We start from the raw sequence: 14,864 nt of genomic DNA on the forward strand, positions 1-14,864 counted from the left end.
TAGTCTTTTGACCAAAATTCGGACCAAAACAAGAGGACTGCTGAGGAACTGTGTAATTATGATGTTGCAAAGACAAAAAGAGGGTATTGACGTTCAGCGTTATACAGCCTCATAGTCTTCTTGCTGAAGGTGATGGGAATTGTAATCCAATACAGTTAGAAAACTAAGCAGTTTATGTGGTTGTTACTGTCTCCCTTTGAGCTAGGTTGGCTAATAATGGAGAAAAAAATCTTTAACCGCTGTCCTACCTTAGATCTTCCTGCTCGACAGCTGCTTTCCCTGTTCTAAAAAGGAAATCAGTGTTTGTTCTAAAAAGTGAGGCAGTACTTATAATCACTTTCTTCTGTTATAATAGTGTTGTGTTGAAACTGAGAATATAATCCTGTCAGTCTGCTGTATCAGTACTTTTTCATTAATTCATGGCTTTAAATTCTATTAAATCAGTGTAATCCATTTGGCCTCACTATAAAGGATGAAATTACAAGAATTCAGGACACACTAAGACAAATTTTGTGATTTGTGCAGTTTTAAGCTAGAGCATAGTACACAGGGTTATTTTACACAATATTATGTATAGTTCTAAGGAAAGGAAAAAAAAATGATGAAATTAATTAGCAGTTTCCTGTTAGGAATACTTTAGGGGGGATATATATTGAAACGAAGCTGATATTATGAATGGATTGCTATTTTAAAAATAATTGCAGCTGAAAAAGCACAAAGAAACTCAATTCCAAATTCAAAATGACTCAATTCCAAGTATTTTAAGTCTCTGGAAGCAGTTTCTAGAGAGTAATCTTTATTGTCAAGAAGGTCTTCTTTCCTGCTTGGAAAGAAAGTTTTTTAAAAGATTCTTGGTATTCAAAGGGTTGTAGTCAGAAATAAAAACAAATAAAAAAGTGTGTTCTTGGTCTATAAAATGTCACTGCTTCAATTATCCCTTTCTTCTAGAAGTACTGGAGAGGCATCTGTTTAAAATCCTGGGAAACAAGTACAACAAAAATGGAATGGACAAGTTGCTAGACTCAGTATAATTGTTGCTTTACACCAAGTAATTGTTAGTACAGCAACACACAGAACTACAAAACCCGATAACACACAAAGGGAAAACAGGACAAAATAAATAAAAAGCTGAGTGCCTTTATAGAAAAGCCTCTTTGGATTCTGAACTAGCAGGCAGATTCCAAATCTAAATTTTGCTATTGTACAATTAAAAGATTCAATGGGAGTCATTTCATGATTGTCCGTGTTGAAAACCAATAGGTCTGACTGTTAGTTGCATCAAGCATGCAATTGAAAAGACACTTCTGTTTTGGAGTGTTTTAAATACGTGTTGTGTACGCATGCGTATGCACACACATCCACATGCACCTATATTACCAATAGTTTCCTTGATAAAATACTCTGTTTATATTATTTATTGCTTCAGTTGATATGACAGATCACTTTATGCATGACTCTGAGCAGCTAACAATCCATTAAAATAATAATAAATAATAAAAATTTATTTATTTGTTCATTTAATTTTTATCCCGCCTTTATTATTTTTATAAATAAATCAAGGTGGCAAACATACCTAATACTTGTTCCTCCTCCTATTTTCCCCACAACAACCACCCTGTGAGGTGAGTTGGGCTGAGAGAGAGGGAGTGGCCCAAGGTCACCCAGCCGGCTTTCATGCCTAAGGCAGGACTAGAACTCTCGGTCTCCTGGTTTCTATCCCAGCACCTTAACCACTAGACCAAACTGGCAGGCAACACATCCCACTTAGGATAACTCATAGACACAGAAAGCTGGCCTTACCCCGCAGCCTGCCCCACTGCCTGAGAGAAGATAGATAGATAGATCTATCTAGATATATATATAAACTTAAGATGTGTACTCTAGGACAGCCTTTCTCAACTTTTGACCTTGAACCCTTGAAATATTTTTCAGGCCTCAGGGAACCTCCGCACATTCAGTCTCAAATATAGGCCAGAAGTTACAAAATCACTATATGTGTTTCATGTGTAGGCCTATATATATATGCATCAACAGTGTTCTTAAACTAAAAATAAAGAATGAAACTTACTTCTTTAATGTGAATTTGCCTGAATTTGAAATAATTTTTTAAATAAATTGTGCTATTTCAGGGAACCCCTAGTGATCTATCGCGGAACCCTAGGGTTCCATGGAACCCTGATTAAGAAACCCAGCTCTAGGAACTAGGCTAGCTGTAATGAACTTGGATGTTATGAACTTAATAGAAATACACATCTGATGATCACTGTTTTTCTGACAGAAACTGTTGCCTGCTGGGGTTTTTTTTACTTTAAGCGCTGTGTTCTTGTATCCAACAGCAGCCAAAAGGGAAGATTATAGTGTGCTAAGGACTTAAGAGTCACTTTTAGTAGGTATTCTATTAGCACGGTAGTATGTGCTTAACATAACAAATCTTTGAATTTGTAAAGGTTTTATTTTTTTCCTGTTTCAGAAGTTGTTGAAAGTAATGCCTCTTCTCCATTATCCACAATTTTTTTTACATGCATTTTAGGACAAATGTGTTACCACTTAATATGCATATAGCAGCTGCTGGGAACAGATGATTATTGTGCTTACATCTGGTGAGGAGAGAGATTTAACTCTTCTCTCTCCACTGAAACTCTGAGGAAAATACTTCCTTTTCAAATGCTCTTTGCCTTATGCAAAAATAATTTCCCATCATTTTAAGAAATGCACGTACCTTAAAAGCAAAGGCTAATCAAGTTTCAAAATAGGGAAAGAATTGGCATTCTTTAAGAAGCAAAGGGCTGTAAGTTTCAAATGAGTTATCACTATAGACAGATTCTCTGTTGGGTAGTCATTGTCCAAGTGGTTTCTCAGTGAGCACATTTGGAATTTTGAGAACACGTAGAATAGATGATGTGGATACCATGGCACCATCTTGAGCATTCCAGGACTATTTTTAAAAAAGTAATCCAGTTAATGGATAAATAATGAAGGGAAACAAGTTACTCATTTCAACATTTTACTTGTGTGAAAGGTGAAAGGTCCCCTGTGCAAGCACCAAGTCATGTCTGACCCTTTGGGGGGACACCGCTTTTTTTCTTACAGTTCCTCAATTTTTACTGGTCTTGGATTCGACAGCCCCTCAAATAGAGCTCTGGTCTGTTTATTTTGTTTTCTTCTTTCTCTTTTTATAACCGCTTTTGTGATGTTTTCTTGGCAGACTATAGTGGGGTGGTTTGCCATTGCTTTTTACTTGTACAGTGCCAAAAAGGCAGCTACATTTTATATGCTAGTTTATGTATCTAGATGCAAATGTTGACATTGTTATTATGATGTAGTAGTTCTTCCAAATGAGAATGAAATGGATTAGATTTCTAACTGTGTGCCCAGTCCGTCTATAGCACAGTGCTAAATGCTGATAGGCAGCTTCAAGGTCCCTGATTTTTTTCTTACAGTTCTTCAATTTTTAGCTGGTCTTGGATATGACAGCCCTCAAATAGAGCTCTGGTCTGTTTATTATTTTTTTCTTTCTCTTTTTATAATGCTTATAATCACCCCATCCCAAAGGATTCTGGGCAGAATAAATAGCAAATAAAACATAATAAAAAAAACACAAAATAAATGCTAAAGATAGATGTCCTCACTCAAATCAATTAGCCCCAACTTCCCTTAGGTATTCTGAGCTTGCTTTTCTGAGTACATTTAAATGGGAATCAGATTGGCTTGTTTCCAAGCAAACATGCCAGGAATAGATTGTATGACTACTATTTTTCAAATGCTGATTATTTCTTTATTTTGCACGTACCGGGACATTTGTGGAGTATTTTGCTAGTGGTAGCAATTGGTATATTTTGTAAAATCTTTTGTCTCCAATTTGGGCCTCATATTTTCAGTAATGTAAAAATGAAATAAGACAACCACAATATCATTGAGAATAATATGGTCATTTCCATTCAGTACATGGGTATGAATGGGGAAGTATGTCAAGGAAACTCAAATAATAAAATAAAGGCATACTATGCAGGTGAATTTCTGCTCCTGTATATAGGGGAACTGCTGTACAGTACCCTTAAAACAATCTATTTTGTATGCTGCAAAATACAAAATGAAATATCCTGGCTAATGTTGGAAATGATGAATGTGTATCTGACAGAAAAAAGTGCTTTACATTTACCCTCTATCATTGATTGTAAATATGATCTTGGCTGTTTTCACCTTCCGTTTCAGATCCTATCTGATACGTGTTGAATCTGAGGCTGTAGCCTAGAAGAGGTTTAGACCAGAAATAGGCATGGTTAGGTCCTATAAGACAGGAATGATCAATGCAAATAGTTGACCAGCACAAAATGTCCTTTCTTTGGCATTTTTGCATAGTCTAGATTCCTGATCAATTTTGGATTGTTACAGGTTTTATCTATAGGCCTTAGATGTTTCTATATCCTGTAAGGAACCTTTAAATTCAATAAGCGGGTATGAATATCTTTAAGATGTTCTTAGTATTGATACAATTTTGTATTAATGTTATAAACATAGATTCACTGTGAGTTACCATAGGGGTTCAGGAAGTTAACAGCTATTGCTCACAAAATTTGTGCAATGCAGCTGAAACATTCACAACTAACCTTTAACATTAGACATTTTTGTTTTTCATTACAACCACTTCCCTCAGAGTTTTCTGCCTCCTTGCACTGACTGTTAGTTTCTGGTGGGCACAGGGTATATTCCCATCTCATAAATGTGTATCTTTTTTAAATACGTATTTTTAAAATTTGAGTCATACAATTTTTTATTCTTAAAAATAAAAGTGGGGTAGGAAATAAGTAAAAAATATCCCTAAATTTAGGGAATTGTCAGCCTCCAAAGGCTACTTAATTTTTTTTGCACTCAGAATGGACCTTTTTACCACATTTCCATCAAAGGATAGGCTGGGAGCATTGAACCTTGAATGTTAAATGGCAACCTGGGTGTTTGTCAATTCCATATATGATCAACCAAAATTAGTTTTATTTCGGTTTTGTCTTCTTACTTTGTGCCTTTAATTTCTTTGATTTTCTGTTCGATGCACATTCCTTACACTCAGAAGAAATAACCTGATAGTCATGTATGATAAATAAATGCTTTACAGATAGAAAATCACAATTCAGTCTGAGAAAAGGCCTTTGACATGAAACATTAAAACACTGTAACTGCATGTAATATAATCTTTCGTTCTTTTTTGTCTTTGTGTACTTGCTACAGTTAATAAGGAAGTGAGGCCCAGAAATGCATATGAATTTCAAATGGTTAGAAGCATTAGTGATTTAGTTTGCATACTAGTTTTTTTTTTTTTTAATTAAGTAGCCTAGTATTTTTCCAAGTGATTTAAATTTCTTATTGGGGAAAAGATAAATTATCTTTCTACTATAGATTTGGGGGGAGGAGTTTTGAAAAGGTGTTGTTTTTTCATGTTCTGTTTGCTGATCACTAACTGGATTCTATATGTAGAACTGGGTTTTCATACAATTAAATCTATATTTTTTGAGGTGGGAACAAGAGGAAACCTTCAATGTGCACACATAATCATGTAAGTAAATTTAGGAAGGATAATTAAAAAGATCCAGTAATTGTCCATTGATGTGTGTGGGACAGTTCATTACTCAAGTAGTATGATTTTAGGCTTACTTGTAAACTCTGCAACCATCTCTGCATCCAATTAGAGTTGTTTCATGTTTTAGGTCTTATGCAAACAAAACCGTTAGGCACACTTTTGAAAAAGGAAACTTCAGAGTCGTCTTGTCTGCTTATGTCATCCCCTATTTTCCTCTCAGTAATTATTGATAGAGTTCTTAACTCAGACGTTCTCTTGAGCAGATCAGTCTGAAAAATGCTGATTTCTTCCCCACAACCTGCACATGTTCTAGCATAAGGTAGGTTGATCTAGATGCCAGTAAAAGACTTGGCAGACCCAGGGGAACGGTGATAATGCCTTATCCTCACTTAACAAATCCATTACATTTCTTTACTTGAACAGTTAATGTCACTTTTGTAATTTAATCTGTGGGAAATAAGGAATTGGGGGTATATTGACTCCTGAAAATGTTCTTGGTTTAGGCATGCCGTGGTATCCTTTGTGGATAGTACAGTACATGTGCAGAGGACGCCCTCTAGTGCCTCAGTAAGTTGTTATTTCCCAGATACACATTTCATAATTCTGGGAATCAAATGAAACATCCCAAGTATATAGTAATGCTCTCACTACAGAGTTAGAAAGGACCTCAGACATCGTATAGTTCACCTGCCAACAGAGGGAATATAGTACTGCAATATCCCTGACAAATGAGCAAATCCAGCCCCAGCATATAAGATTTCTACCATTTTGCTGGGCACTCTGTACCAATGTGGATTAGGATGTATTATCCTTTCAGATCAGTGTCCATCACACACAGGGTTATTGTTAGGGAGGAAAGTGGGAGGATGAAGCGCTATGTGTATTGTCTTGATCTCCTGGCAGGCAGGATAGAAATCTAACACATAAAGTATGAATCCTTTTTCTTGCAGTTTCAATTAATTGGTTTTGGAGTAATTTGCTCCTTTCCCTGTGTGACCAATCATCATATATTTTAAGAAGATAGCTATCATCTTTAGGGTTTGCTTGTTATTTGCTTGTGTTATCTAAGTTGTGGTAATAATTACTTTGGAATAAATTACTGAGTGAGGTTTAATTCTGACTTACATAAATAGACATAAAATTGTGCTATTGATCTCACTCTGAGTTAGAGAGTCAAGAAGGTTTTCAAGCTTGAAAGAAATCTGATTTGTAAATCCAGTTTAGTCACCTATCACAATTATCAGCTTAATCCTTGCTTTTATTTTTTTTCCTTAATGGTAAATACATGAAAGGCCTTTTGGCTGTCAGACCCCTCCTCAGATTAACTCACAATGTATTAAATATAACAATAAAAGGTTACAGTATCAAAGTAGCATGAAAGCAGTTTACAGCAGCCTTCCCAGTATGAGTTGGACTTTACTCTTTTAATCTCCAGCCTTTGTGGTATGAGAATGTCAGCCAACAATATTGCGTTGCCTCAGAAGAATTCTAACATGGCACTCTTTCATTGCAGTCCTTTTAGAACGGCATGCATCGCCTTTGAAGTGCTACAAGGCTTGCAGAGTCTCAACGAGCATGGAATAGTCCACCGAGCTCTCTCACCTCATAACATCCTCATGGATGGAGATGTAAGGCTATAGGATTTTATTCTTGGCTATTAGCTTGGCTATTATTCTTGGTATGTAAATATATATGGATAGCTCAGAGGCCTTTGGAACAGCCTAAAGCAGTTATGTGAGCAATTCTAGTGCAAATTTCCCCACTCCCAAATTTGCTCCTTTGTTTTCAGGACTGGAAGAAAATGACGCCTCTTCCCAACCATTCAGAATGGAAGGAAAGCTGAATGGCAGATCTGTGGAAGTAAAATTAAGTGGATGGATGAATGTTTGAGCGTGTATGTGCATGTGTATAGATGGATTTGGAAGGGAAAAGAGGAAGACAAGAAGAGTGTTTGACTCCCATAGAGTGAGTGTGAGTGGAAGAAGAAATAGGTAGATTAAAAGGATTATCCCTTTTCCCACTTTATTTCCTGTAAACCTGACTAGTCCCAGTAGAGATGGATGCCTTCAGTTTCTCCTGAAGGAACGTGACCCTTGATTCCATTAAAAGCTGGAATCTTGTCTTCTTGGTTTCCTCTTTTCCCTTCCAAATCCATCTATACACATGCACATACATGCTCAAACATTCATCCATCCACTTAATTTTACTTCCACAGATCACCCCCATTCTGTATAATGAAGCCTTTAGAATACTTTGTTTTTTCATATATCATGGGTATAAAAGTTCTGTGTACGCTCTATGATAGAATATGCCAGTGGGGGGGAAAATGCTTCACTCACTCAAACAATAAAGGCTGTATTTGAACGTTGTCATAAATAATGTTTTTCTATCCTCAAGTGATGAGTTCAAAAATGTTATCTTTCAGTTTTGATTAATCACCATTTATTGTTTAATCCAAGGTCACAAACTATGGTAAGGTATGTTTGAAACAGGCCACAGTATAGAAATTAGTCATAGCTCTAAACATGTTTTGGTGCATTTTGTAGAGTGGACTAAAAAACTAAACAAACATTATTTATGAACAGGCAAGTAAAAGGGGGGGGGGGAAGTCTGAATTACTAGGAACTCTAAATATCCTACTATGAGATCCCTTTCAAGACAATTTCTGAGATCCTTTAGGTTCTATACTGTATAACTTTAGAAACTCTCCTTTAATTTTACGTTTTGTTCTCGTAGTTTATGAATATCTGATTTTAATAATAATTACCTAGGCATTTGTGTTACTGCTACTTTTCCATTTATCGCCAAAATGGTTCTCACTTTGAATATTCAGTTAATATTTACTTTATTTTGAAATAAAATATGCTTTCAAGGTTAACATTGCCACATTTTAAAACTTTTACTGTATCTTAGCTTGATAAGATACAATCTTGAGCCATGGCTTAGATATTTTATAAAACATTGTAATATACATTGCGAGTATATTTTTCTGAGAAGTTCCACATTTCATATAAAATGCAGCATCTACAAACATCAGCTTTGAAACAGAGGAACACTGTGAGGATCCCCAAAATATCCACAGTCAGCATTAAGTTACAAGACTGAGAAGTCTTTCTTTCAAATTTTGTCCAGAGGAATTGGAACCTCAACGACTTTTATTAATGTTTATTTCTGATAAGTCAAGAGGCAGACTATGCTTGTTGAGTAGTTAAATGGTATGTTTTACTGTTTCTCCTTTTAACAGGGGCATATTAAATTGTCAAAATTTGGCCTTTATCATATGACAGCTTATGGTGCTGATGTTGACTTTCCTATAGGGTAAGTTAGTTATTTTGAAATTACTATAAATCTTATGTGAACTTTATAAGAATAAGTTTCTAGTACGTTTGACTGAGTTTAATGTTTACCGTTCTTCCAATATTCAAGAAATATTGCTTATACATACAATAAAATCCTCCTAATTTGTTGAAATGGCAAAATTAAAGTTAGCAAAGCAGTTTCTCATTAGAATCATAGGAACTTTGCCTTTTTGAAGGAATAAGAATAGTTTCGTCCTGAGACTCAGCAGATGTACTGTTAACCATGTACAACCATGTACACCCAAATTTTCTCATCCAATTGTGACAAATAAAGATATACACACATACACATACAAAGACTTATTTTCGCTTTATTTTCAGTGCAGTTTAAGACCGATTTTGATTCCTGTTTAATTAAAATTTAGTATAGGTAGTCCTTGCTTAACAAGTCTAATTGGGACCTGAATTTCTGTTGCTAAGCGAAGCGGTCATTAGCGAAACATCATGTGGCCATGCCACTTAGCAACAGCAGTTCCAATAGTCCAGGTTGTGGTCATTAGGCGAGGACCTCATGCTTCTCCTGCCCAGCCATGCTTGCCTCTGCTTCAGTTCCCCCCACCCGCCTATCTCCCCCCCCATCTCTGACCTTTTGGCTGCCCTGCACTCTGCCGCCATCACCCAACTCTGCTGCCCCCCACCACCCACAGCTTCTTGCTCCTGCTGCTGATGAGGCACACCCAGCTGAGGCAGCTGCTGGCCCTTCACGGGGGTGCTGTAATGGCTGTAACGTCAAGGACCGGTGGTAACTACCATTCGTTTAGCACCATTGTAACTTTGGTTGCTGAACAAATGGTTGCTAAGTGAGGGTTACCTGTACAGTTAGCATTAATGTATGTATGTGTTATACTTACATTCCACCTTTTCTCTAAAAAGCTTAAAGAGAGTATTCCATCCCCATTTTATTTTCACACCCAACTAGCAGTAGCTTTTAGCTGAGAGATAACTTAGTAAGCTTTATGGTCTCTTCCACGTACTAATCTGACATTAATCAGTAGAAATGAAAAATGTTGAATAGCTAAAAAGTAGTTATGCTTTTCAGTATAGGCTTTTAAGCAAATTAGAAGGGAAAGCCTGGACTAGTCCCTGCAGTTTCCTTGGCGAGATTTCAGAAGTGGTTTACCATTGCCGGCTTCCTAGGGCTGAGAGAGAGCCCAAAGTCACCCAGCTGGTTTTGTGCCTAAGGTGGGACTGGAACTCTGATTTCCTGGTTTCTGGCCTGATGCCTTAATCACTATACCAAAATGTCTCTCAGATAGATAGATTGATAGATAGATAGATCGATCACTATACCAAAGTGTCTGATAGATAGATAGATCGATAGATCACTATACCAAAGTGTCTGATTGATAGATAGATAGATAGATAGATAGACAGACAGACAGACAGAATGCCTCTCAGATAGATAGATAGACAGACACATACACACTCATACATGCATACACACAAACACCTGAGTTAATGAAATCATGTAACTGAAATGAAGTAATAACAATGGGATAAAAGTGAGAAAATAGGGACTTAGCAAATCATGAAAACTTTGACTATATTGGGCAAAAGACTTATTTGTTGCCCTTTGCAGCGGACTCAGGATTGCATTTTAAGCCTTTTAAAGCATGCTCTGACTTGGGTACCTTCTCAATTTTCATGGGCTCTCTGTAAAAGTTGGACCCACCAATTGACCTTGAAGGGCAGAATACATTTTTTTTAAAAAAGGCTCATCTGTCACTGTGGCTGCTTACTAAAGAAAAAGATAGGCATTTGCAGATGAGTTGTCCAGTTTGTTGGTCATTAATTGTAATTTTTTTCAAAAGAACAAAGTTTGAAGCACAATTTGAAAACAAGCTAGCCTATCCCATTGTCTGGTACAATAAACAGTTAAAAAGTGTTGTGGAAATAAGAAATAATAAAAATGGATTTTCACCTCCCCTTAAACAATGTTTCTTTTCAAGCTAGTATCTGTGTCTGACCATGTGACAGCAGGAATCATTTATCTCAGCTTCATCTTGCTATTTTGTTTTTAATGAAATTTTATTTTAATAAGACTGATTTTCATTTTTTAAAAAATTAGTTGGATGGACTTATTGTATAGGACTCTTGAATTATGGTATTGTATCAATTATTGTTTCATTCTATAGGTACCCATCATACCTGGCCCCTGAAGTAATTGCACAAGGAATTATGAAATGCAGTGATCATGTGCAAAGTGAAAAGGCACTGCCTTCTGGTCCTAAATCAGATGTGTGGTCTCTCGGTATAATATTATTTGAACTTTGTATGGTAGGTAACATGTGATTTTATGTCTTTGAGGAGTCATGATCTTCCGTGTTGGACCACAACTTCCATCTTTGCCACAACATTCAGAGTCATTAGACAACAGTCAAGACAGTACATCTGAGCAGTCCCAGCTTCAGGAATGTTCTTTCTCTTTTTGGGGGATATTTGAGAAAAAATATTCAGACTCAGATCAAGTTTCCAATAAAAACCACATTTCTTTTATGAAAGTAGCACCTAGATAAAAAATATTTCCTCTCTGCAAATTACAGCATTACAATGTGAAGAAAGTATTTTGAGAAATGGATACATGAAATCCTCTACGGCAAAGGTTTATTTTTTACTTAAGATGTTGCACATTAGAAATGTTATAAAGTAAATGTGGAGTTAAGAAAGAAAATAATTTTACCTGAGATAGAGTGTAAGAGTCTTTTACTCTGTTACCTTCACCTCTATCTTTTCAGGGTTTTTAAAGTGTTTTTAAAATGCTGGATTCCAACTGAACATTCTCAGTATGCACTTTTCAGTTCTCCCAATTTTGGAGGTGGGGATTCTTAGCATATCTTCTATTTTAGACATGTCTAACAATTTAAAAAACATAGTGATATGGAGTTCTTTCTTTGATGAATACTCATTCAACCAATGAAATGTCAAGCCAAAAGGAAGGTAAAGTTTCAGCATCTTTTGATAGGTGAAATTCTAATGATAAATGCTTGTACAAAAAAGGAATAACGATCTACAATCTTGGTAAAATTTAGGGATTTGTTCTGAAACTATTGCAACTATTGTACTGCCCCCCCTCTCCTCCTGTGGTACAGTCCAGAGGAAATTCAGCATAACTTTGAAATTGGCATAATAGTCTCTTATGACTGTGCTAATTTTGCTGAGGTCTGTTAAAAAACAGCAATTATCATCATGGATGTCTCTGTTAATACATGATTTAAGTACACACAATGGCTATGCAGTTCATAATAATGCCTCATTAATCACTTCCTTTATTTTTGCCTTTAGGGCAGAAAGCTGTTCCAGAGTTTGGATGTAGCTGAGAGACTAAAACTGATACTTAATCTTGGTGAGTAATGTACAAATAACTGCAGAACACTGAAGGCCTCATAAAATCCCAAATGAGTACCAAGCCGTTATACAGCCTCAGGGATGCAATTTTTTTTTAAATATAACTTTATTAAAATTTCAAAATACAGTTAAAATACAAAGTACAGAAGAGCTTGAGTAAAGAAGTAAAATAAAAAAGAGAAACTAATAAGTGCGGCAATAGCTAGGAAAAGAAAGCAACTTCCGACCTTTGTCAACACAGATACAGATCCATATTATATCTTAATCTCTTACTCGTAACTAAACCTTAACAAACATTGTTTCTATAGAAAAATAACAATCATCAAAACCCAAAGTCAGAACTTCATTTTTTTCAGTTGCTAGCAAATGGTCCAAAAGCGATTTCCACATAGAAGCAAATCCAGGCACAGTCTTTTCTCTTATCAGTGCTGTCAATTTTGCCATCAGCGCCAACTCCACTAATTTCACCAACCATTCTTCCATTGTGGGAATTGTACATCTTTCCATCCTTGTGTATATAGAAGTCTTGCTACTGTTATCATATACAGGAACAAAATCCCAAATTTTATTTCAAGTTGTTGGTCCATCAAGCCCAAAAGAAAAAGTTCTGGCTTCAGTTGTATATTGATCTTTTGAATTATTTATACATATCTGCTCCCAATTTTTCTTGGCCTTCCTGCAAGTCCACCAAAGGTGAAAAAAAGTTCCTCCGCCTTGGGCATTTCCAACACACATTTGATACCCCTTTTTACACGTTTGACAACTTACCAGGTGTTAAATACCAGTGGTACATCATTTTGTAAAAAATCTCTTTCAAATTATAATTCACTGTAAATTTCAAACCTTTGTTCCACGTATTCTCCCATTGGTCAGACATAATATTATATGCAAAGTTTTTTGCCCATTTAATCATACAATCCTTAACATGTTCATCTTCCAAATTCATTTGCAATAATATTTTATACATCTTAGTAATAACGTGCTCATCATTAGTACATAAATCCACTTCAAATTGAGTTTTTCGTTAACAAATTTAATAAGTCTTTTTATCCACATTAAATCGTTCTGTTAAATTGTACATAAGTAAACCAATGACAGGTATGGCCTTCCAATTCTATTTTTTCTCTTGTTTTAAGTTGGGTTCCCCTTCCTCCCCTTCCCCTTAACAGCTCTGCATATCTCAACAAATCGGTTTCCCAATCACCTCTCTTCTAAAGAAGGTTTCTTGAGGTGACAGCCACAAAGGTACATTAGGAAACAGTCTTGTTTTATATTTATTCCAAGTTCTAAATATGGCACACCTAACAAAATGATTTTCAAAATCCTTATTAACTTTAACTCTTATCATACCACAAGTAGGCGTGCCACCCAAATCTTAAATCATGTTCTTCCAGTTCCAGTAATTTTTTATTCTTCAATGTCACCCGGTCCTTCATCCAAAGCAAACAAAAAGCATCTAAGAATAATTTCAAATCAGTGGGATGTGGTATTTTTGAGCATATCTGAAAATTGGAAATGCATTCAGTCAGCACTACCAGTAACAGCAGCAAAGCACCGTTGCTAGTACTGTTAAATGAAAATGCTAAAGAATAGAAAAGAATAAAAGAACTGAAGGTTCTGAAGGGCAGTGATACAATGATGATCCTGGAATGGAATAACTCTTGACTGCGTACAAAGTAGTTTCAAAGAATATACCAATCTTTCCCTTCATTACTCTTCCATGTGCTATAACCTTATTTCTGGACTGTGGTTGATGTCTTGTCATCCCTGTTACAAACACTGGGCCTGTATATAATAGCTACATTTTATATCTGAAAAGCAGCATCCACAGAAGCTGTAGGTGGAATGAAGCTGGTATGACCTTACCGGAAGTAATCTTTATTAATCTTATCTTGTATTTGCTACAACTGATTTATTTTTGTACTGTTTTGATCAAAGAGGAGCCCCCCTACAGTTTTTAAGCATGTCAGCCCATCTGTAATACAGGATATATTTATATATTGTATATTTAATACTGGAATAAGCAATTTTACCCAGATTCCTGATTACCCAGATTCCGGCACACCTGGAATTTTAATTTTAAAAAATAAATATGTGGGAAGCTGTTGTACTGCAGAGCAAAATGCCAACTTCTTTATTTTCAAGAATAAAAATAGTCCCCTAGACAGTCTTAGAAAATAAAAATAATGAGTAACAGCATCTCAGTGCTTTGTTTGGAAATGTGTCTGCTCACCCTGAAAAAAATATAAGAACAAGCATGGTTCTGAGAGAGTACACTCTGAGGAACTAGAAAGCAATAGAAAGTAATGTCACCAGTTTGCCTTCTGTTAAATGCCTTTTTCAACGAAATTGATTCATTTGAACTATGGTGTTGGAGGAAGCTCTTGCGCATCCCTTGGACTGCAAAGATAACAAAGAAGTGTTGAAGCGCATAAAACCGGTCATGTCACTAAAAGGAAAAATGACAAAACTTAGACTTAGTTACTTCAGTCATGTCACGAGATCAACATTGTTGGAGAAAGACGTTACGCTTGGAACGGTCAGTGGCAAAAGATGACGAGGATGCCAAAGAACACGCTGGTTGGATG

The 14,864-nt window shown here is 36.0% G+C and overlaps 1 protein-coding gene across 1 annotated transcript in view; it reads left to right on the top strand.

Annotated features, from left to right (window-relative positions):
• TBCK (TBC1 domain containing kinase) overlaps nt 1-14,864 on the top strand; it is a 102,690-nt gene that overhangs the window by 19,826 nt on the left and 68,000 nt on the right. Inside the window, exons 4-7 of the mRNA XM_063309913.1 lie at nt 7,086-7,200; nt 8,817-8,890; nt 11,067-11,208; nt 12,214-12,274. Of these exons, the coding sequence (XP_063165983.1) occupies nt 7,086-7,200; nt 8,817-8,890; nt 11,067-11,208; nt 12,214-12,274 (392 nt within the window). The remainder of the gene's footprint in view (nt 1-7,085; nt 7,201-8,816; nt 8,891-11,066; nt 11,209-12,213; nt 12,275-14,864) is intronic.

This window comes from Candoia aspera, chromosome 8, assembly GCF_035149785.1.
Source record: "Candoia aspera isolate rCanAsp1 chromosome 8, rCanAsp1.hap2, whole genome shotgun sequence".
NCBI classification, from domain to species: Eukaryota; Metazoa; Chordata; class Lepidosauria; order Squamata; family Boidae; genus Candoia; species Candoia aspera.